Here is a 22827-nt window from a genome sequence, read left to right on the forward strand (position 1 = left end):
TGTAATTATTTTTTTTGTTAGTAACGGGCGCAAGTCTGCAGCTAACAAGCTGCTAACAAGCACGGCCGAATAATGGCAAGACACTGGGAGAAAAAAAATATTTATTACTTAGAGTACACAGATAAAACGATATTTTGTTTCCATCATGTACACATGTACAATTGCAATATCAACATCTATCGACGTTCCCAGAACCCAGATGGTGTCCGGCTGGAGCTTCATTTCGGACAGCTCTCGTCGTAAGTGCAATACTTCGGCCTTGCCCCGCAGAGAAGATTAAAAATGAAATCGCAGCAAGTTCCGTGGTTTCCCAAGGCGCTCTCGGGAACGAAAAGACTGCACGCCTTTCCTGCGCAACAAAAAAAAAAAGTGACCGTGATTTTTATTTTAGTCTAGTTAACTTAGATACCATCTCATTTCGGGACATTTTGTAGGTTCAATTTCGAAAACGTAGATGATTCCATATTACTAAACATTCATCTATGTAGAGGTTATACTCAGAACTTCGATGGAGCAGCGTGCGTAAAGAAGGTTCCTAACGTTCGACCCAAATAACTGGCTAAAGGCTTTGCGCGTGAATCCCTGCTCGCCCCCCTCTCCCCCCTCCTCCCCCTTCCTCCCTAAAACACGCGATGTGACGGCCGTGAAAACACGCCCCCCAAAGTGCTGGAATGAGTCTGTAGACTTAAAGCTCTGTTATACTCCGACGTTGAGCGCAGCGAACGTAGCGCAGCGCAGAACATGGGCCTTTCATTGGCCGGTGAGCGGGAACTCGATACCTGCGACCAAGCACAAGCGGTGTACGCTACGCTACGCCGCGTTTGCTACGTCCGACATCGGAGTTTAACAGAGCCTCTACTCTACAAGCTTCTCTGAATACAATACAGCACAGTACAAAACAATGCAAATGTACTACGTTCCTTTTTTTTCCATTTGACAAGTTGATGTTTACGTAAGCCACTGAGCCGTGTTTGTGGGACGCGGACCCAATAGGGGAAAAGAAGGTAATCATTGAGAGCACAATTTGGATCTTCAACAGAATGCAAAAAAACATCAGCATTTTTTTTGGCAATAGTGTCACTATTCGCAGCGACAAAGGTACAGAAACGAGGTGTACATACACCTAGCTACTGGTTAAACCATATCGGCTTGAATTGACACTTTCTTTTGATCTGAAAAGAAATATAATGAAGAAAATTCCCTTAAAAAACTTTTTTTCTGTATTTTTTTTCTTATTATGACTTTTTTATTGTTTTTTCAGGAGCTTATCTCACTCTCGGGTACGTTAAGCTCATAAAAAGAAAGTTGAGAGTGGACAAAATTTCCACTCTCAACTTTGAGAGTGGACACTTTCCGCCTACACTGAGCGTGTAGGCGGAAAGAAAAAAAACAAATCTAACAACTAAAAACGCAAAAGACAAAAAAAAAAAGAAAGGTAATCGCTACGCTTTACAACCAGCTGCTGTGTTCATTCAGTCAATCTCCTTACCGAGTTCTTTTTTTTTTTCGAACTTTAACATGTTTGATAAAAAAAAAAAGAAGACGTGAAAGCCACACGCATGCGAATTGTACAGGTTAGTTTTACTTTCACTCCAGCGGGGTGGCCAAGCTGCGAATCGCCAGCCGCTATGCGGCTTTTCGCCTGTTAAAATCCGGCTTGCGGCCCACTCTCCCCCACCCCCTTCACCCTCCCCTCCCCCCCCCCTTCCACTCCCCCGCCTCACTCCCCAAAAAGAGAAATGGAATGCGTTTTATATCGAAAGACAAGCTGCGGTTTGGTTGTCTTGGGCTATTGCTACCTTATCTATAGTTGGACAGCTTTTGACTCTGATAGATTCAAAGTAGTTCGAGTTTCCTTTACTGCTCGAAACAAAAGCTTGCCCCCCCCCCGGGAACGCGACAGAACAACACACGACAAAACAGCACGCGACAAAACAGCACATCGTGGAAACAGCATGGCGACAAGACAGCACGCGTCAAAATAGCACGCGGCAAAAAAAGCACAGCGTTAAAACGGTACAGCTACAGAAGAGCGCGTGCCAAAACAGCACGGCGTCAAAACAGCACGCCGACAAAACAGCACGCATGTAGCAACTTTGAGTGCGCTCTTCCCCTCTCTCTGCGCGAATAATTTCGAACCTCCTTGACCCTTTCATTTATTGTCGCTAGGTTATAAAGAAATTTGTTGCCTATTTCAGTACTTACCGAACTCCCCATCCTGGAGACACCTCCACCCCCAAGATATAAAATATCGCGTCACGACCCCGCTTGTGCTTTTCACGGGGCTACAAAAGTGATGAGTACTAGTAGCAGTTCACATAATGAAATGTATGCTAAAACTAGCTAAACTAAAATTCATAAAAAAAGATACTGATGAGAGATATTGCTTCGCGACCCCCCACTGGATATGTCGGACCCACAACTTGGAAGGCACGGAAGTTGGTAGTGAACCTCAAGTTCTAGCCCAACAGAAGTTACCGATCGGAATCCAGCGTAAATCATTCCCGTAAGGTGACAGGCGGAAACCTTTAAACAATTAAATGCAATTGTTCGAACCTCCTTTTACAGCGAAGCTGATGTTGGTACGTTTGTCGAATTTTTATGTGTCGTTGATAGTCTATTGTTTATTGTTTATTGAAATAACCCCACAGCGCCCGTGAGGGCATTATAGCGGGGGAGGGGCAAATACAAAAATGAACATGACGCCAAAGAACACTTAAATTGCCTAAACAGTCAAAACTCAAAATGTGACTTACCAGGAGAAATCAACATGAAAATAAAGACAAACGTAAACCCAAACCAGCGTAAAACTAGACACTGTACTCGTGAATATATATAGAAAAAGCTGAAGTTTGTAGAAATAACAGGTTTTAAGAATCTGACAATGCCTGATAAAATTGATAGCTTACGCTTGTTGAGACGATCTCTTCAGGTAAATTGTTCCAGTTGAGTATTGTACAAGGAAAAAATGAGTATTTGTACATGTCTGTTCTGCTGGAAAAAGGCCTAATTTTTCTGCTATGATCCAGGCGCCGAGAGATAAAGTGAGGTGGAAGTAAATAACGCATTTTGTCAATTCCACACTGATCGTAATATATGCTGTGAAGGAGTTTCAGGCGGAAGCATTTACGACGATTCAGTAGAGGCTGCCAGTTAAGATCGCGTTTCATGGCAGTTACACTTTGACCACGCGAGTATGCATTAAGGACAAATCTGGCGGCTCTGTTTTGTATCAGTTCTATACTATTTATCAAGTACTGCTGGTGGGGATCCCAAACTTCTGAAGCGTACTCTAGAATGGGCCGAATATTTGTGAGATACAAGGTGTTTTTGACCTCTTGAGGAGAATTTTTGAAATTACGTTTGATGAAGCCTAGCATCCGATTAGCTTTAGCAGTCATATACTCAATGTGAAAGCGCCATGACAAATCGTGGGAAAAGTAAACGCCTAAATATTTTACTTGTGGTGACATGTTGATGGGAATGTCGTTAATCTGGTACATGGTGGTGATAGGGTTACGCTTTCTAGTTACACGGACAAAGTGACATTTGTTAACGTTCAAATCCATTCCCCAAGTACTACACCAGTTTGCTATGCGGTCAAGGTCGGCCTGCAGAGTGATACAATCGTTGACCGAACTTACTGCTCGATAAATTATACAATCGTCAGCATACAGGCGTATACTAGAAAAAACGTCTACAACAATGTCATTGATAAATATTAAAAATAAAAGTAAAAGCGGCCCCAACACCGAACCCTGGGGTACACCAGAAGTGACGGAAATAAAATCAGATGACTTGCCATTAATTAACACTGCTTGAGTCCTGCCACTTGGGTAATCTGCTAACCACCCAAGAACTTTACCATCTATTTTTAAGGACTTCATTTTATGCAGAATAAATTTATGTGGCACGAGAGCAAAAGCTTTCCGGAAATCAAGAAAAATACAATCTGTTTGAAGGCCTTTATCGTATGCGTTTGCTAGGTCATGGTAAAATTCTACTAGCTGAGTAGTGCATGACAAGCCTGGGCGGAACCCGTGCTGGGATGGAGTGAAAAAATTATTTGACTGTAAATGTTGAGCGATACTTGTGTAGATCACATGTTCCATAAGTTTAGAAGACGTGCTTAGCAACGATATGGGCCTGTAATTTTCAACTTTGTTTTTGGGGCCGCTTTTATGCACAGGCACAACATGAGCTTTCTTCCAGTCAGAAGGCAAAATACTATCTGATATAGATCTGGTAAACAGGACGTGCAAGAACATAGCGAGTATACCTGCGCATTCCTTAAGAATCTTGTTAGGAATGCCATCAGGACCTGGAGACTTATCAGTTTTAAGTGACCCCAGAAGTTTAACCAGTCCGTCAGAGTGGAATTCAATTTCCGGCATGTCACGGAATTCATTTACTGCGTTTGGCAGAGCCAAGTGCACCGCAGTTATTGGGGGAGAAAAAAACTGATTGGAAGTATCTACTAAAGCATGTAGCTTTTGCTTGGTCATCGTGTATGGTCTGTTCAAGTTCTTCAATTGGTGGTATGCCGACCTGGTCCTTCTTGTTGCGTTTTACCAATTTCCAGAATTCTTTAGGGCTCCTTTTAAGACGGTCACTTAAAGTGCTCTGAAAAACATTTTTAGCTAATTTAAGTTTTCTTTTGTAGAGTTTATTTAGGTCGCGTAACCGATTAAGGGACGCGGCAATAGAAGTCCTGCGGAAAGTTAAGTATGCGCGCTTCTTTTTCCTCAAAATTTGCCGTAACTCTCTATTTATCCAAGGTTTGTTTTTTTGCTTTCTTGGAGAGAATAGCTTGTGTGGGATGTAAGTGTCGATTAAGGCAGTAAGCTTAGTTTTAAAAATGTTCCACAGGGTTTCAACGTCCATCTCATAGCTGTGCATTTCAAAAATGGCAAAAAACGCTACAAGTTCGTCAGCAAGGCTAGCGTAATTGCCCTGGTCGTAAAAATAAATCCTGCGTGGGGACTGCAGAGCCGATAGCGGACGTTTACACTGTATACTTGCTGTAACTATGTCGTGATCGCTAATGCCCGGAAGGTTTGTGACTGCAGAAACAACTGTTCTGGAATCGCAAAGAAGGAGGTCTAGTGTACTTGATCTATTGAAGTCCACTCTGGTTGGTTCAGTGACGTATTGAGACAACCCAAAGCTTGAGACAAAGTGAGAAAATGTCGTGTATAATATCGAAGAGCCGGTAGTTAACATTTGCTTATCGTGCCATGTTATGTCAGGCAGGTTAAAGTCACCCCCAAGTACAAGATAATCACTTGAGATGGAAGACAGCTCATCATATAGGGATAACAGTGATTCATGGGTTGCGCTGGGGGGCCGGTAATATGATCCGATAGCTAAGGTTTCCCCGGAATTTAGATAAATCTTACACCAAACCGATTCACACGATAAACAAGGAACATTTATTTGCGAACTCTGAAGGTCGTTTGCTATCAGTAAAAAAACGCCACCACCATGTGTAGTTCTATCCTTTCGATAGGCAGAATAATTGGAAGGGAAAATTTCTTCGTCAGCTATCTCTTCGATTAACCAAGATTCCGTACCCATTACAATGCTAGGTTGCGTCGTAGCGACAAGTTCAGCAAAGTCATCAATTTTATTTTTTATGCTGCGACAGTTAATAAGTAGTGCCTCAAGGTTCGTCACAGGTGGTGGTGACACAACATGTTTCCGTGGTAGTAGCTATGATTCATTCCGTTGGGTGGGAACTGAGCTTGATAATTTCATTAGTTGGCGTGTCGACTCGTTCCAAGTATATACCTCGCTGTTGACTATTAATTTGTCGTAACGTAAAGATACTTTGTCTTCTGGCTTTCGAGTATGTTTTATGCTATTCCAGAGTTCTTTTCGTACTAGCTGGACCCTACGTGAGAAGTCTTCAGATATGAACACCTGCGACCCCTTCAGTTTACTTGCGTTACGAAGGATATCTAGCTTTTCGTTGAAATCGTACAGACGCAGAATTACGGGCCTCGGTTTACCTTCTGTCAAGCGCCCCAGTCTATGTATCCTCTCAACACTGGCAACGGTAACACCTAGCTTCTCTTCGAAAATACTTTGAAGCACCAGTTCTTTTAACTCCGTTGCACTTTCATCTTTAACCTCTTTTATTCCGTGAATAATTAAATTATTCCGCCTTCCTCTGTTTTCTAGGTCGTCTACTTTCTCAGTTAAAAATGTTACTTTGTCGGATAGGTGCTTTAGGTTTTGCTCACACCGCTCTACCTTTGGAGGAGCCTTTGATAATTCTTTGATAGTTGACTCTATTGCTGTTAGACGTTCGTTAGTGCCAGACATGTGTAGCTCGAGTTTTGTTTGCATTGACCTTATGTCAGCCGATAAACTTTGCTGATTGGTTAAGATTGCCGCAAGTTGTTCCTCCACAGTAGGCCCAGGGTTGAGCTCCACATCGCCACTTAGGATCAGTATCAGCATACACAGAGAATCAAAGGAACCAGTAAGACTCTCGCACACTGTTTTTGGGCAGGGCAGCACAGCAAGACACAGGTAATTGCTCTTGAGCGTGGATACCAGAAAAGGTTTACCAACCTGTATTAAAAATAGGAACGGGTTCATGGACGTCCGCATCGTTGCTGCGCTGCACTGCCCACTGACGATAACAAGCCTTGGGGGGCGGATCCAGGTTGTAGTTGATGTCGATGATGGTGGAGCATCCCATTCCGCCCGAGGAACAAAGTCTGCCGTCGTAGACCAGGAATCGGTGACGGGCTCGAGATGGTTAAAGCTTGAGTTGGTGACCAAAGATGTTCTCGCTGAACAGGTAATGCTGGTAGACGCTGGCTCAGGCCGAGGGCAGCGTTGCGACACCGGGTCGACACTCCAGGCAAGCACCAGCAGAAAAAAAAAAGGTCAAAGGTCAAATTGCACCCATAACACCATTTGGCATGGTGGTCAACAGCTTCGCTGGCCAAACATGTCAGTAAGGAAACTCGGAAACACGCCGCTGCATCTTGCAGGCGAGAAGTTGTTTCGTGTTAAATTCAGAGATTATTACCGACGAGTAAAAACCGGTGAAGCAGAAACATGCTAAAGCCTCAATGCTGTGACCGCACAACATGGGCTGAGCACATCATTGCCGCACAAGCTTTTTTTTTTTTTTTACTTTTAACAACTAACGACAGCACATTGCCATGCGATTGATGCATTTACTGTAGACGACATCACCAGCAAATTTGCGCGTCAGAATTAGCAGAACTGCTCGAGAGATAGCCAGAATACGCACCAGCTGGGGCTTCGGTGCTGCCCAGGGAGCCTTCATGTGAGCATCGAGTATACTCCCCACTCCGAACTTGCTCCCGAGAGAACGGAGTCGACAGATTGGCCGTCGACGAGTTGGCTTTCGACGAGTTAGCTTAGACCCTCCATTTCTTTGCAGTGCCTACTTTGCGACATGCATTTTTTTTGCTCTATACGCTATACTTGGGGTTCAGCGTTTTCGGCTTAAACTGAATAAAACCGGTAAAAGTACGCCGCATTTATGTTTACAAATCCGGTTTTAACCGGAAAAATATCAGTATTTCTGAAGGCCTTTGGAGGGGTGGAGGGGGGGGGGGAGGGGGGGGGAGAATGCGACTTATTACTGACCGTATGGCCACTTCCTTTCGCAGTTTTCAGCTTGTCTCTGAGATCGGTTCAACTTTCAACAAAAGCTCTAAGGGCGCAGGGCTCTTCAGGACAAAATCTGGGTTTTTCACCTGATAAAGATTTGTGTGCAGAATTCTTTGTTCAAAGAAGAGAGTCTAATCGTAAACTGAATAATGAAAACCAAGGGCGTCCGGAAATGCAGCACATATTTTCACACCCCTAGCTTCCGTCTACTAGAGAAAAGCATAAATACGATTGTTTTATTTTTTTTTTCTGTGGTCGACCCGAATTTACCACATCTCGCAGTCGTAAAAATGGGGAAGAAACACACTGAGTGCAAAGCTGGCAAATTTCAGGATTTTGATATTTGCCTCTCCGACCGAAGTGGTAGTGAAGGGCATGTTCGTCTTGTGTAGAAATACGAGCACACGACGATAATGTCGGGTTACGATAGGACCCCAGTGCGTCTTGCAGAACATGTCACGTCGGCTGCCACAGAAAGCAGCAAATAAGAAAACCAGTACCTGGCTTACCCACTATACATTTTAAACAAACTCTTTTAAATATTTCTTTTTCGTAAGCATACTGGTTTTCCTCAATAAACCGAAAAGAACCGAGAACTTGATGACTCTACAAATATTCACCGCAATAAACCGAAAACTTCTGTTTGGAATAAAAACAAAAAAAAGTACGCCGAATTTCAAAATAATATAAACCTAAAACACTACACCCTAGCTCTCTTATCAATGTCCTGTTTTGACGCTGTGCTATTTTGACGCTGTGCTCTTTGAACGCCGTGCTGTTTTGGCACCTGCTCTTCCGTCGCTGTGCCGTATTGACGCTGTGCTGTTTTGTTGCGTGCTATTTTGTCGTATGCTGTTCTGTCATGGTGCCCCCCCCCCCTCTCCCCACCCGCCCCGCGGCTCTTGGAGGTTTCGTGGTTTTGTTTGCGGCTCTTCGGCCGGGACAGGCTGGCCACTCTTGACTTAGACGCTAATCGTCACAATAGGTCAAATAAATATCTAGATCGTGTCAATTAACTTTATAGTTATTGATAATATGCACATGGATCTAATATAAAACTTGTTATGCCTCATCGGAAACCACAAAATGATTTCTTAGAAAGACATTGAGCGCGTGGGAAGCGCAGTAGAGTGCTAAAGTTACCGCTCGAGACACAGACACAAGGCTGTGCTTAGGATAAGAGAAAGAAAAATCGTGGGAGGCGTTATCGCGCTGGTAGCCCTTCTCCTGCTGCACGAATGGTAACTTTTGCGCCTCATCGTGCTTTTACGCATATTTTTTATTATAGATAATTAAATCGTGAATTAAGATATTTTAGTTAAGTAGCCGACTGATAGTCACGTTTAGTGAGTGCCCAGTGCTATGTCCCCTACGACGTAAAACTCAACTGCACAAACCGCCTTAGTGTAGCTTTCGCAGTTTATTTTAGAAATATCTGTAAAGCTTAAAAGATAACACCCTGTAGACTCCTGATGTGGTCCATTTCCGACCACTAAATACAGAAACGATGTAAATATCGCAATTGTTATAAAAAAAAAATCATATTGGTCTTCCAAACACTTCGGAAATTTCTCATTCTATATTGAAAGAAGTCACCAAACACGATGCTTTCAAAAGGAATGTGAAATGTCAGAGGTGTTCAGAAAAACAATTGTTTTTTTTAATTTTTTTTTTATTCACAGTTGTGAACTTGATTGTTGTTTTTTTTTGTGCTTGTGTTCATCCTTTCTTCGTCTGACGATTTGAGGTGAACTTCGTTAAAAGTATAAGCGGAGCGGGACTGAATAAACGCAGAAGCAGAGTTTGAGTCCTATAGCCTTGGTCTTTTTTTCCGTCTTTCGAGTCGTTTGATGATTCCATTTTCTTACTACATGCTCAAGTATGATTAATCATGGTTAAATCCTACTTTTGCATCTAGAACTGTTGTACTATGGCAGCTGGTTTTATAGCTCAGCATGGCGGAAACTTTCCATGCATCATCTTACCCATTTCGGCTGGCACACGCCTGGGCTAGCCCATATCGCCACCGCCTGACCCTTGTGGGGCGAGCAAAATCGTCGAATGCCGAAACAGACGAGCGAAATAAAATAACAATATGACGATGTCTGACCTGAGCAATAATATTTGGGGAAATGTTAAATTTTATTTTATACCTTCAGCATTCTTTCGAGTAGAAAATCACAAATCCGGAGGGGAAAAACAAATAAGAAAATCTTACCATTGATGTAGCTGTTTCTGAACAATACGCACTTCTGGCAATCCACGTACCCAATGTACACCAGCAGTGAACTATTTTCTAAAAGCACAAACGCAAAATAGGTTTCAGCGCTGGGAGCATGTTTTGTAGAACGAGACTATATTGGGTTTCGTACAAATTCAGCTGGTAATTGTTGCCAATGGAGCGAAAGTACTACAATTCCTCGAACGGATGTCCTAGGTGCGCTTTCCGCGTCTAAAAAAAAATTGGTCTGTCGATTTCCGTCTTATGGTGTAACCAAATCGTCACGCTGTCATGTCGGTGACCGCGGTCCTGGCGATGTCACATCAGTGATAATGGAATGTCGGAAACGCCTTTATTTCCGTAGGTCGCTCTCCAGATTGACAGGCCACGGAAGCTACGGCAGCGTGGAGTGGGGATGCCGCGACGACTGTGGCTCTCGTGCTTTTCTTTTTTCCGGAACGACTACACCCAACCACCAGGATCTTGACATCCAACAGCAAGACAATCTGATTTTTGTGACGTTATTTGTTGCCACTGCGTTACCATTTTCGATGCATGTGTGGAATATTACCCACTTTTGACATATGGGCGGAGTTCTACACACCATAATTGTTTTAGGGCGCAGCTCTCAGGCGCCCGTTTCCGGCATGAGCGGAGTCACCGTCGGCGTAACCGCGCGTTCCATTGTGGGATGTTTTCAATATTGACGTCACACGTGACGTCACGTGTGACGTTAGGAGGGCAACATTTTCACGCTAAATATCGTGAAAAAAAATTTTCCGCTAAACTTAGCGGAAATATTTTTCTGCTAAAATTAGACGAACGATTTCCCCCTAAATTTAGCAGAAAATTTCCCGCCAAAGTTTTGGGAACATTTTTACCCTCGTGACGGCACACGTGACCCTCCCCTCCGCACCCTGCCCTCCCTCTCCCCAAGAGCTGCGCTATAATTCTGCATTACAGAAAATTGTAAACGTCTTTCTTTTTTCTCTAAACAGTGCTGCACAAAAGTTAGTGCGAAGATGACTGCAAAGTTTAAGTCCGACCGACATAAAGTATTTGAACTTTCGATTTCTTGATTTTGCTAACATCGATAGAATTGTACAATAATGTACTTACCACCAGCGGCTTGATAGTACTGCAGATTTTTCACATCGTATCCTTCGTATGCCACAGGAGTTGACAGTATTTCGCTGAAGGGAGCAAGAACTTAGTTTTTTTAAGGGGAACGTTACTAAATTCGCACACCTCTTTGAGAAAACTACACACCTTGTAGACCTGTATTAACTGAATAAATGATTCTCATGATATTTTATTGTAGAAAATAGCGTAATATATGTTATCGTCGTCACCCATTTTTAGTGCCCTCGTTGGGCTACTCAATCGCCTTCTGCAGTAAGGAATGCTACAAAAGGAACACTTTGTAGCTAATCCCTGGAGGCACACACACACACACACACAACTATTTGTAATAGCAGACATTGACAGCTGTTAACCCGGTTAAGCACTTTACTTGACCGCAACCCTGAGTGCTCTCCCAATATTTTGCGTGTACTAAGGCTTGGAATCCACGATAATCCAGAAGCTAAGTTGACAGTACCACTGTAATGTCACGCGTAACATTCGAAACGAATATGAGCATGCAAGTTACAGATAAGAACACAAAGAATACAAAATGTAATTCAAGAGCTGCACTATTGCAACGCGCGTCGCTGACCGATCGCGCACGTGGCCGAATGGTTACCGTGCTTGGCTGTCGCGCGTAAGATGTGATTTTGATCCCAGGCAGCGGACTGTTCTTTTATTTATTCTTTCCACTTGGCGTCTTCGCAAGTTCGAGAACTTTCTTGTCTGGTCGAGTTACGAATGTTCTACGTCTGGAGCGTTCTAGGCCGAATGTTCCAGAGACCCACGCGGCTAAAAAACGTGCTCCACGTGGCAAGCCGCAGCCAGTTTCGTCTCGGCGCTTGATCCTGCTGTTTGGCCGACATCGACACCTAACGTTATTCTATTTTATTTTGGGCACAAGTTTGCCCCACTAAACTTTAGTTTCTCGAGTTAACTCAACGCCTCACCCTTTGTCATTCGTGACATATTGGTGGAGGTGCGAGGTATCGCTTTTTATGCCCGTGAAGCGTACCCCTTCGAAGACATCCCGGCTCAGCCCTGGAAGGCTATCCTTCGCAGAAGACGCCGACGCCAGAGGAAGCTGTCGTACCATAGGCCAATCCCCGGAATTCAGACCCCTGCCTCAGAAACCAAAGAAGAAGACCGTGACGAGGACCACTCCACTCGTCGTTGTCCTACCCATCGCTGTCCGCACACCCGCGTGTGCGGACAGCGATGCAGTACGAGCGAGTGACCCAGCACAACCGATGGAGGGAAGAACAGCGCCTACAGAGCATTTACTTCGCGCTCAAAGGAACGGTCAGGCACTGGTTCGAAAATCGCGAAACTTCCTTGACCTCGCGGCCCGCCTGCAAGGATGAGCTGAGAAGCACTTTCACCAACCAATAAATATGCGAGAAGGCCGAGGACCTTCTTTGAATGAGGACCCAGGGCGAAAAAGAAATAATCACCACTTTCATCGAGGATGTTCTGCACGTGGTCGCTCGCGCCGACTCTCAAGCCAACGAAGAAAAGAAGCTGCGGATCCTGATGTGAGGTGTAAATGATGACATCTTCGGAGGCCTCGCCCGCGACCCGCCGACCACCGTTAAAGCCTTCGTCACGGAGGCAACCAACATCGAGTGCGCCCTCCAAGCGCGCGCTTCATACTACTAACAAAATCCAGGCGTCGCTACATCCACAATGATTGGCGGCGACACCTCCCTTGTAACCCCGAACATCCACTGAAGTATTCGGGACGTCTTCCGGGAGAAACTCAGCAGGTTGCTGCCAGCCTCGAGTCGTCCAGCCACACACACCATCGCCGAGGTTGTGAGCGAGGAAGTCAAATGGGCGGTACTACCTGCAATCTCCATCAACGTGACTACGCCAGAAGAACCGTCGTTGAGCTACGCCGCCATGGCCCGACGACCGCCGCAAGCTCCCCGCCAAGCCCCGGCGCCACCCCGAAGAGACGCCCCAATGCCGCGGTGTCTTTAGAATCAGGAAAGACAAGCCCAGTACGTCCGTCCGGAATGACCCTCGCCGAGAGAGACGGACGAATGGCGAACGGCCGACCGACGTTCGCCCTGTCGCCACTGCGGGGAAGCCGACCCCATCTAATGTGGAGGGCCCTATCGTTGACTTGGGCTGCGTGGTTTCCACCCGAACGACCCACCACTGAGGTACGAAGAACGCCCTCGCGACATCGAGGAGTACCTCCGGCGCTCACCCTCCTCAGCACCGTCTCTCCGCCGTGAATCCCGCTCAGCATCGCCCCGACGCTCAGCGTCTCCAGCGCCACGACACCGCCGAGGGAGCCTGTTTCCCCTGCGTCGCCGGAAAAACTAAGCGCGCAAACACCTGGAGGTGGCGTTGCCAAAGACGGCCAAAGTAAAGATCCTCCGAGAACGCCGAAGTGCTCCACTCTCCCGACGCCACGCATTGCAACGACGCTGCTAGCGGTGCCTAATAAGCTAAATGTTTGTTATCGACGGCCACAACGCATCTGCCCTCGTGGATAACGGAGCAGATTACTCAGTCTGGAGTGGGAGGCTTTCACGCCGCCTGCGAAAGGTTGCGACGCCCTGGGGAGGAACACAAATTCGAACCACCGGAGGACACCTTTTACGCCGGTCGTGACGTGCACAGACCGAGTAGAGATTCATGGCGAAACGTGCACTGTGAAATTCGTCGTTCTACAAGACTGCGCCAGATACGCTATTCTCGTAATTAACTTTCTGTGTGAATACGGCCCCGTCATCGACCTTGGTGAGCACGGCTTGACGCTGCGGACGCCTATTCCGCCTTCAGAGAAGCCCCAAGCAGCGTCAGCCGCGGTCCGAGTTGCTGCCGACCACGTGAACCTGCCGCCGCGATCAAGTGTTGTCGTACCCGTCGTTACCGATGCAGCTACCTGCGGCGAAGTTGTTCTGGAAGGCAACATTCGATTGCTCCTGGGAAGAGGAATACGCGTCACAAGAGGAGTGGCTGAACTTCAGGATGGGCGCACCGTGGTCCTCGTGACTAACTTTTGACAAGAGAGGCAACACCACACTGAAGGCGTCGCAGTGGGCCACGTCGAGGAACTTCGGAACTCCGCCGAAATCGCAGTGATTGCTGAAAATTCATAGCCACTTCAGCAAGATATTACGCTGCCAGCGCAGCTCTATACTGACCCCCACTTCCAGGCCCAAAACGACGGCAGCTAAGTGACCTCCTCGCCGAAGACAGCGACTGCCTCGTGACGTTGTCGAAGGTGCTCAAAACCGCCGTTGCTAAGCACCGCATCGTTAACGAGGACGACCCGTTCCCTGTGCATCGATCGCCGTACGGAGTCTCCATAAAAGAAAGGTAGGTAATGGAGAGCAAGTTCAAGAGATGCTGAACGACGACATAAACCAACCTTCAAGCAGTCCGTGGGCATCTCCAGTCATACTGGTAAGAATAAGGACAGAACGTTTAGGTTTTGCGTGGACTACCGCAAGCTGAACGCAGTAACGAAGTAAGACGTCTATCCACTCCCCCGCATCGATGACACATTAGACCGGCTGCGCCACTCTCGACACCTTTCATCGATCGACCTGAAGAGCGGCTACTGGCAGATCGAATTCGACGAACGGGACCGAGAGAAGACAGGTTTCGTGACGCCGGATGAACTGTACGAGTTCAAGGCCACGCCCTTCGGTCTATGCAACGGCGAAGGCAACTTTCCAACCTGTCATGGACATTGCTCTGGCAGCTCTTACCTGGAAGAGCTCTTGTCTACCTTGACGACGTCGTAGTGTTTTCAGGCTACTTTGACAAACACTTGCGAGCACTCCGACCTGTTCTCCAAGCGGTACGGACAGAGAGACTCACATTCAAGACGTTAAAGGTTCGGTTCGCCTATGACGAACTGGAGTTCCTAGGTCGCGTGGCTAGAAACGAAGGCGTTCGCCCAGACTCTTAGAAGACTCGCGCCATCCCGGAATTTCCAGCGCCTTCAGACAAGAAGGCCGAGCGAAGGTTCCTTGGAGCAAAGCACTATCGGTGCTCCGCTCAGGATATCCGAATGATTTCCGCACCGTTCAAAAACCTCACGAAGGACGCCGAGAAGTTCGAATGGACCGAAAACCAACGGCAGGCATTCGACGAGCTGAAGCGAAGACTCGAGTCTTTCCATTCTTGGACACTTCGATCAGAATGAAGAAACCGGTATTCGCTCGGACGCAACGCAGGCATTGGACAATACTGGTTCAAGTGGAAGAAGGCACTTAGCAAGGCATCGTCTACGCAAGTCGGACACTGTCCAAGGAGGACAAAAATTACTTCTTGACTAAAAAAGAATGCCTTGCGGTCGTCTGGGCAACCACGAACTTTCGTCCGTACTTGTATAGGAGCCGGTTCCGAGTACTCACGGAACACCACTCGCTCTGCAGGCTTCCAACCTCAAGGACCCGTGAAGGCGCCTCGCTTGATGGAGTCTCCGAATGCAAGGGTTCAATATGACTATGCTCTATAACTCACGCCGCAAGCACAGCGACGCCGACTGCCTGTCCAGAGCCCCTGTCGAAACACCTTTCGGCAGCATCAATGACGATGACGGCGAGTGCTTCCTAGGCGCAGTGAGCACCGACGACATGGCACGAGGTCAGCGAGACGATCCTGAGCTGCGCGCACTAATAGAGCACTTGAAAGGGCGCGGGAGTACCATGCCACGTGTTTTCTCACAAGCACTGCGAACCTTCGCCATTCGGCAAGGTGTACTCTACAAAGAGAACTTCGGGGACAACAACTCGCCGTGGCTGCTGGTAATCCCGACCGACCTTCCAGAGGAGATCTTTCAAGCCTGCCACGACGACCCGACGTCCGGGCACCTCGGTCACAGCCGAACACGGGCCCCTATTCGTGAAAAGTATTATTGGCCCAAGCTCCCCAAAACTCTCCACCTATACACACGATCATGCCACGAGCGCCAGCGACGCAAGAAACCGCCAACGAAGTTGGCAGGTCTCCATGCAGTCAATCCTTCCGCCAACTGCGTCGTTCCAGCAGATCGGAATTGATCTACTTAGCCTTTTTTAGCCGTCAACGTTGGGAAACCGCTAAATAACTTCCGCCATAGATTTTCTCGCGCAGTACGCCGAAACGGGAGCGCTTTTTTTTTTCGGGGACTGCTGTGGAAGTCGCCAAGTTTTTCATTGAGTCCTTCGTCCTTCGGCACGGCGCTCCCGAAGTTCTGATTACAGATCGCGGGTCATCGTTCATGACACAGCTGATGCAAGAGATCCTCTGTCTCAGCCATAAAAACCACCGGCGAACCATAGCGTATTATCCTCGCACTAATGGGCTGACGGAACGCCCAAACAAGACCATCGCCGACATGGTGTCGATGCTCGTCGACGTGGAACACAAGATGTGGGACGAGGTCCTGCCGTATGTCATGTTCGCCTACAACATTATGGTTCAAGAAACCGCTGGTGTTACAGCATTCCAGCTGGTGCATGGTCACAAGGTGACCACGATGCTTGACGCCATGCTACCTCACGAGCCAGCTGGCGACGGAAGTGACGACACCCAGGTGGTCGCGCAACGAGCATAAGTCCGCCAGCTCGCACGAATCCGTATTCAAGACCAGCAACGTGTCGACGCTAGCAGCTACATCCTTCGTCGTCGCGACGTCCACTCTCTCCCCCTAGACAGAGTCTTAGTGAGGGATACCTATTCGCCGCCGCCGTCTCAGCAAGGAGCTGTGAAAACGGTAGTTCAGACACTACAAGGTGCTTCGTCGACTTGGGTCCTGAACTACAAGATAACGCCCGGCGGAACGCGAACTTCATTACGTCACCCTCCGCGACCGGAAGTCGTGATAGTCGTGCGCCTCAAGCGGTACTACGTTCGATCGGACTGTGAACTTTGTTTCCCTACTACGTTCGATAGGACAGCGTTTTACGAGCCTCTTCAGTTTTCTATAATGTTTGTTCGTTTGCGGTTTCGTAAGATTTCGTAACGTGGCCGTCAGATTACCGTTCTTGGCTGTCGTGCGGAGGACCTGGGTTTGATTCCAGTGAGCGGTACGTTCTTTTATTTATTATTTCTAATCGGCGTTCTCGCAATTTGAGAACTTTGTCGTCTGATCTACAGTCACTGGATCCTGGGAAAGTTGCGCCATTGCCTTTCCTACCTGCTACCCGGACACAAACAGATACTAACATAGAGACGGCCAAAACCTCGCAAGGCGATTGGTTAATTAGTCAACGTGGCCATGTAAATCGCTGTCTCAGTCCATACAAACCGTCGAAGCTTCCAGAAGGTCGTTCTATACCAGTCGCGCCAAGATCACTATGGATAATCATCGTACTGGAAGCGTTCTTCGCCAGTATGAGCGTCTTTGGCTGTGTGTATGCAATCAAATTATCAATCATCCCCGTCTCCACGGATCTCTTACAATTATATTGTTCTTTTTAGGTATTTTAAAACAGTAAACTTATTTTTCAGTGCTACAAAGAACCGACGTGGTGATAAAAATATGTACGCTTGTTTCGTCGGTGTGTGGATAGCAGAATCTCGGTACACAAAAAACGTCTCCATAAAGCTACCCCGTCACCAGCGAATTTAGATATTCTCACCAAGAACGGAGGGGTCAAGGAGAAATTGTTCATTTCACAGAACAACATGGCTACCGTACGGTAGCCATGTTGGCTTTGTCTGATCGTTTTACGAATGTTCTACGCGCCGAACATTCTAGGCCGAATGTTTCAGGAACCCACGAGACTACAAAAGGCGCTCCGCGTGGCAAGATGGAGTCAGTCTCGCACCAGCGCTCAATCCTGCTGTTTCACTGACATCGACGCCTGCGACGCTTGCCTTTATCTAGCTTGTTTTGGAAACAAGTTTGAAAACTGAAGCAAACGTTTAGTTTGCTTTAGTTTTCGTCACCTGATCAATTGTCATTCTAGACAATATATATATATATATATATATATATATATATATATATATATATATATATATATATATATATATATATATATATTACTTTCTTAATAAACAAAATATTTGGAGGAGAACTCAACATAAAGAAGTACTAAACATGACTCGATTAAAAGAATATACAATTGGGAGGTATGCTATAATTACAATTCGTCACGTATCTGGTAGAAACGCATTCAAACGACAACATACCACAATAATCATGACCGAGAATATATTCCTTCATGTTTAATCTATATCATGCTGATTAATTAGTTAATTGATTGACTGATTGATTGATTGGTTTTGAAAGCAGCAAAAGTTTCAGTTCCAAGTCAAAGCAAATAGCATATATCAAACATTCCTAACTGAGGTGTTGTAAAAATGGAGGGAATAATCATATTTCCCGAAATATAAACTGACTAAAACGCGTTCTGCATTTGATGGTTCCACGATCAACTAATTTTTAAAATTACGTTCGTTCCCAAACGTGGAGAGAGAAAGAGATTGAAATATCTGGGAAGGTGTTCAAAAACCTCGTAAATTTTTTTCAACAGAACGGCTTTGGCTATTTCTGAACTTGGAAACGGCAAAACAAAGCCAGGAAAAAATAAGGCGGCATTAAACAAGTGAACCGATAACGAAAGAAAGACCAATAATAATAACGAAATTACATGCTGGCCCTAAAACAAAAAACAGAGATTACACAAAAAAAGCCTTCCTAAACGACTTCGCACTAAACGCAGTTAATTCTTTTTAAGTTATTTCAATTGCGCCGTGCTACAATTCCTCATAAATTTCACAAGTATTTCATTTAAAGAAGCACTGAATTTTAGGTCCGGAAAACAAAGCTGTGAAAACAAAATTAGCAAAAACATCCAACATGGATGCATTGCGCAGATGATTTTTTTTGTGTGATATCACGTACTATATGGATTTTATGTAAAACTTTCAATACGTTAGAAAACGTTGGAAACAATTACGACTTCAGTTAATCAGTTTTGCTCCTAGTCAATGCTGCTACTTAATCTATAAGTCTGGAAGCCAAATTCCTAGTTTCTCTAGTTATACTTACATCGACGTATGTCCATATTCAAGTAACATTGGGAAGGATCCATTTTGCTCGGGACCCAGGCTAGTTAATCTGCCACACTTAGCCGCTCCTCCGAATTCCGGATCATACACGTAGTTCCTGTAGACCGAGTACCACGTCTCTCGGATTGGTAAGCACTGCTTGAATGGATTCACAATTATAAGAAGCAATTATTGCGTACAGCATTCCTTAATTCTAGCTTATAAGACATGTCATAAAACGACACATAATGTATTTAGTCTCTGCCAAACTAAGAAGTGTAGGTCGTGCTGAGTTTCGAGCATAATATTAAGAGTTCTAAGTCAATAATATTGCAGCCTGAACCTATAAGGATACCTAAAAATTGAATCCCAAAGCAGAAAAAGGTGATTATATTAGGTCATGCCCTGCCATCCATAAGGTGTCAATAGGAAGTCTTTGAGGATCGGTTCTTCTGTCCCGCAATGTTTTCCGCAACCCGCTACAGGATTCGGAACTCTGCAGTCAAGACCAACGACGCGCATGCGCACTAGCGGCGAAACTTTGTTGCGTAGAACGTAGCGGAGCGGGGAAAACGATCTTCGAAAACTCCCTAATTATTGCATAAAGTCATATACAGCTTTGGAAAGACAGGGTATGACTTATCATCTCCCCGCATCTATTTTCGTGATTCGTTATTCCGCCTTCTTATCAGCTAATCCCGCAACCTTATTTGGTGCGCGCAGCGATACTAAAATAAAGAAAACTCGCCAAGTCTTTTTTTTAAGCCGTCACTGAAATTGTATCATCAAACAAAATAACATAAAATCGAAGGTTTCTACAATTAATTAAACAATTCCGACTTTTTTATTTTATGTAATATCTATTGACCGCTTCAAATAAATAGATATAGGTCTACCAAAATCAGCAGAAAAATTGTACCCTAGGTTTAATAACGCGAAATTAGTAATTTTGTTCGTCTAAAATACTCTGGCAAATTTTCTGAAATACACAATCCTAGAATCCACGACCTTTCTTCAAGTTCAGTGCCTCGCCATTTTAGCAAAAACACTAACTAAAAAACATTTACCTGTACACCAAACAAAACAACAAAAAAACATCAAATCGCCTATATTTTTTGTTCTCATAAGCTCTTACAATGTGATATGGTCGATTTGTATCTACACCCAAAAGGTCTTTGGTCTCGCTGTCTCGGTGGAAAAGGGACGTCCGCCGCCTTTGCCACTATCACCGGATTGCAGTTCTGAACTTGACACCTCTCGCCCTTCTAATTAATTCGTCCAACAAATTAAAAAAAAAAAAAACGAACATTGTCGCCCATATTGAATTACAGCTGTAGTACACATTATGTGTTTAATGTTTCTTTTTCTTTATTTTCATAGGAAAAATGAACTACGCATTGCCAAGCTCTTGGCCACCACCTAAATATGGCACTACCGGTCCGGCTCAAAACGTTTCAGAAATAACCATTATCTTATTCTAAAGTTATAGGTATTTTTCAGAAACGTTCAAAGGAAAAAGGTACAAGACGAAGCTCGCAAATAGAAGAGGATGAATGCTGTTAACTACCGGCAATAGAACAATTTTTTTATTTAAAGTTTGAGAATAAAATAAAGGTCCTATTACCGGCTTCTATGAAATTACGGGTAGTTCTGAAACATTTGCACCTGGTTTGCAAGACCACTGCTGGTACAATTGGGTTGAGACTGAGCGCCTAGTTATGTGTAGTTTCTTTTTAAAGCACAAAAAAGGACACTTCTTTTTCTTTTTTTTTTTTTTTCTTTTGGGGGGGGGGGGGGTGGGGTGGACACAATGTGAATTGAAGACGAGCAGTGACTTTAAAATATGCGTACCTCCGGGGCGTTCTGGTACTTTCCAAGCGCTGGATTCAGTTCCGGATAAGGCGGTCTACCGCCGTTGGACAGCGGAATCAGCAGAACGCTGACAGCCGTGAAGCTGAAGATGGAGATCTTTTTTGTCATGGTGGAGTCACGTCGCAGACTCAGATTTGGATAATAGTCATACGAGTGTAACAGACAGTTTGGCCGTAGGTTTTATACGCAACGTTTTGCCCCTATTTTATTATCTATACTTTCCGTTCATATCCTGGCCCTTAGCATACGATAATCGATACCATGATCCCCGACAGTTAACGTTTTCGATTTATGTTAATTTTATAACGGGTCAGATGCCTGGTTTGATTTACTGTAGATAGGCACGTGTGCACGTGTGCACGTGTGCATGTGTATGTCTGCGCGTGTGCGTGTGCGCGTCTGTGCGTGTGCGCGTGTGCGTGTGTGCGTTTGCGTGCGTGCGTGTACGTTTGTATGCGCGTATGTATGTGGAGGGTTCACGAGCCTACTGAATAATTACCCCTGTTTTCAATCTAGTCGAGACTGCAGGCTACAGCTGCTGAATCGCCATATTGCAGTCACCTGTTCAGCTTTAGACCCTGAAAATTTCATATTTTCGGGGGCTTGGTTGGGCCAGGCAGCAACTACCCAACCAAGATGCCTACGTTTTTTGTGATATCGTTACAGCTCCTGATAATGTTCCTGGCACCAACGTGGTCCTATATGGCAGTGAACGGCAACACGATCTTCGGCGGCAACGTTACATCGGCGACGTCTACATTTGTTTTCGAGATTACAAGCTCGTCATCGCTTCAGTGCTCCACGTGGAACGGACTAAATCACATGCCCCCGACGGCGCTGAATGAAATCTGTCTTTCGCCTTCAACCACCACCATGGATTCAGCGCCACTTGAAAGAAAAGGGGCTGCATCTTTCGACTTCACCAGTGGGCCAGGCAGCAACTGCCCAACCAAGATGCCTAAGTTTTTTGTGATATCGTTACAGGTTAGTGATGTCAAATACCTTGCTATCAAAAGCAACAATTTGTGCTTATTCTTGCTGCCTGGCCCCAAGGCTTGTTTTGCGTTGTACATAGAATGTCTCAGCATTTTCAGTGTTTCTGTTTCTACGTATGTTGAAAGTGTTAGTTACAGTCTGCTTTTGCTCCTTGGCGGGGACATTGAATCTAACCCCGGGCCCATGACCAAACCCCAAGAAGAACAACTTAATAAAGTGCTTGAAATCGTTCAGACGCTACAGACAGGTCAGAACAATATCCTCCAGGAAGTTCGAGATTTAAAACTAAAGCAGAGTACGACCGAAGAATCAGTGAATGCCCTCATAACACGCGTTAATCGGGTGGAAAACGAACTTTCGAAGTTAAAAGAGTCCAGCGTTACAATAAGTACGACTTCCGTTCCGCAACTAACATCCGCCGTTAACGAGATATCTCAGCTCAGGGCGCGCTGCGATGACGCAGAGAGCAGAGCCCGTAGGTCAAATCTTATCTTTTTTGGTATTCCTGATGCGGACAAAGAAACATGGGCACAATCTGAAAAGGCTGTTATTGATGTGTGTCTCGAAAGATTAGGGTTGGAACTTGCATCCATCAAAGAGCGCACCGTTTAGGAAGGTTTAGTCAGCAAAAACATCGGCCAATCATAGTAAAATTGTTCTCCTACAAAGATATGAAGATGGTGCTTTCTAACGCGCACAAATTCAAGGGAACACACCTTTCTGTGAGTGAAGACTTTATAAGATCCGTGCACCTTGCTCGAAGAAAACTACTCCAATTTGCAAAGCCTCAAGGCCGATCTTTCAAGCTGCGTTTCGATAAGCTAGTTATGGGAAATAAAAGCTACATATATACATTTAGCACAGACTCTGTGAACGAGTTAAACTTCCGTGAGCCTTATCAAACCTCAGCTGAACAGGGAGCTGGAATTTCAAACCAAGCATTA

The 22827-nt window shown here is 45.4% G+C and overlaps 1 protein-coding gene across 1 annotated transcript; it reads right to left on the reverse strand.

Annotated features, from left to right (window-relative positions):
- Positions 1-218: 218 nt before the first annotated feature.
- LOC121836467 lies at positions 219-20995 on the reverse strand. The gene is made up of 5 exons (XM_042291368.1): positions 20867-20995; positions 19017-19171; positions 11000-11073; positions 9878-9955; positions 219-349 (listed from the first exon to the last, which is right to left on the reverse strand). The coding sequence occupies exons 1-5, from the start codon at positions 20993-20995 to the stop codon at positions 219-221; spliced, it is 567 nt and encodes a 188-aa protein (XP_042147302.1).
- Positions 20996-22827: the final 1832 nt, after the last annotated feature.

The sequence above is a fragment of the Ixodes scapularis genome, unplaced genomic scaffold (assembly GCF_016920785.2).
Source record: "Ixodes scapularis isolate PalLabHiFi unplaced genomic scaffold, ASM1692078v2 PGA_scaffold2__306_contigs__length_199485367, whole genome shotgun sequence".
Lineage (NCBI taxonomy): Eukaryota > Metazoa > Arthropoda > Arachnida > Ixodida > Ixodidae > Ixodes > Ixodes scapularis.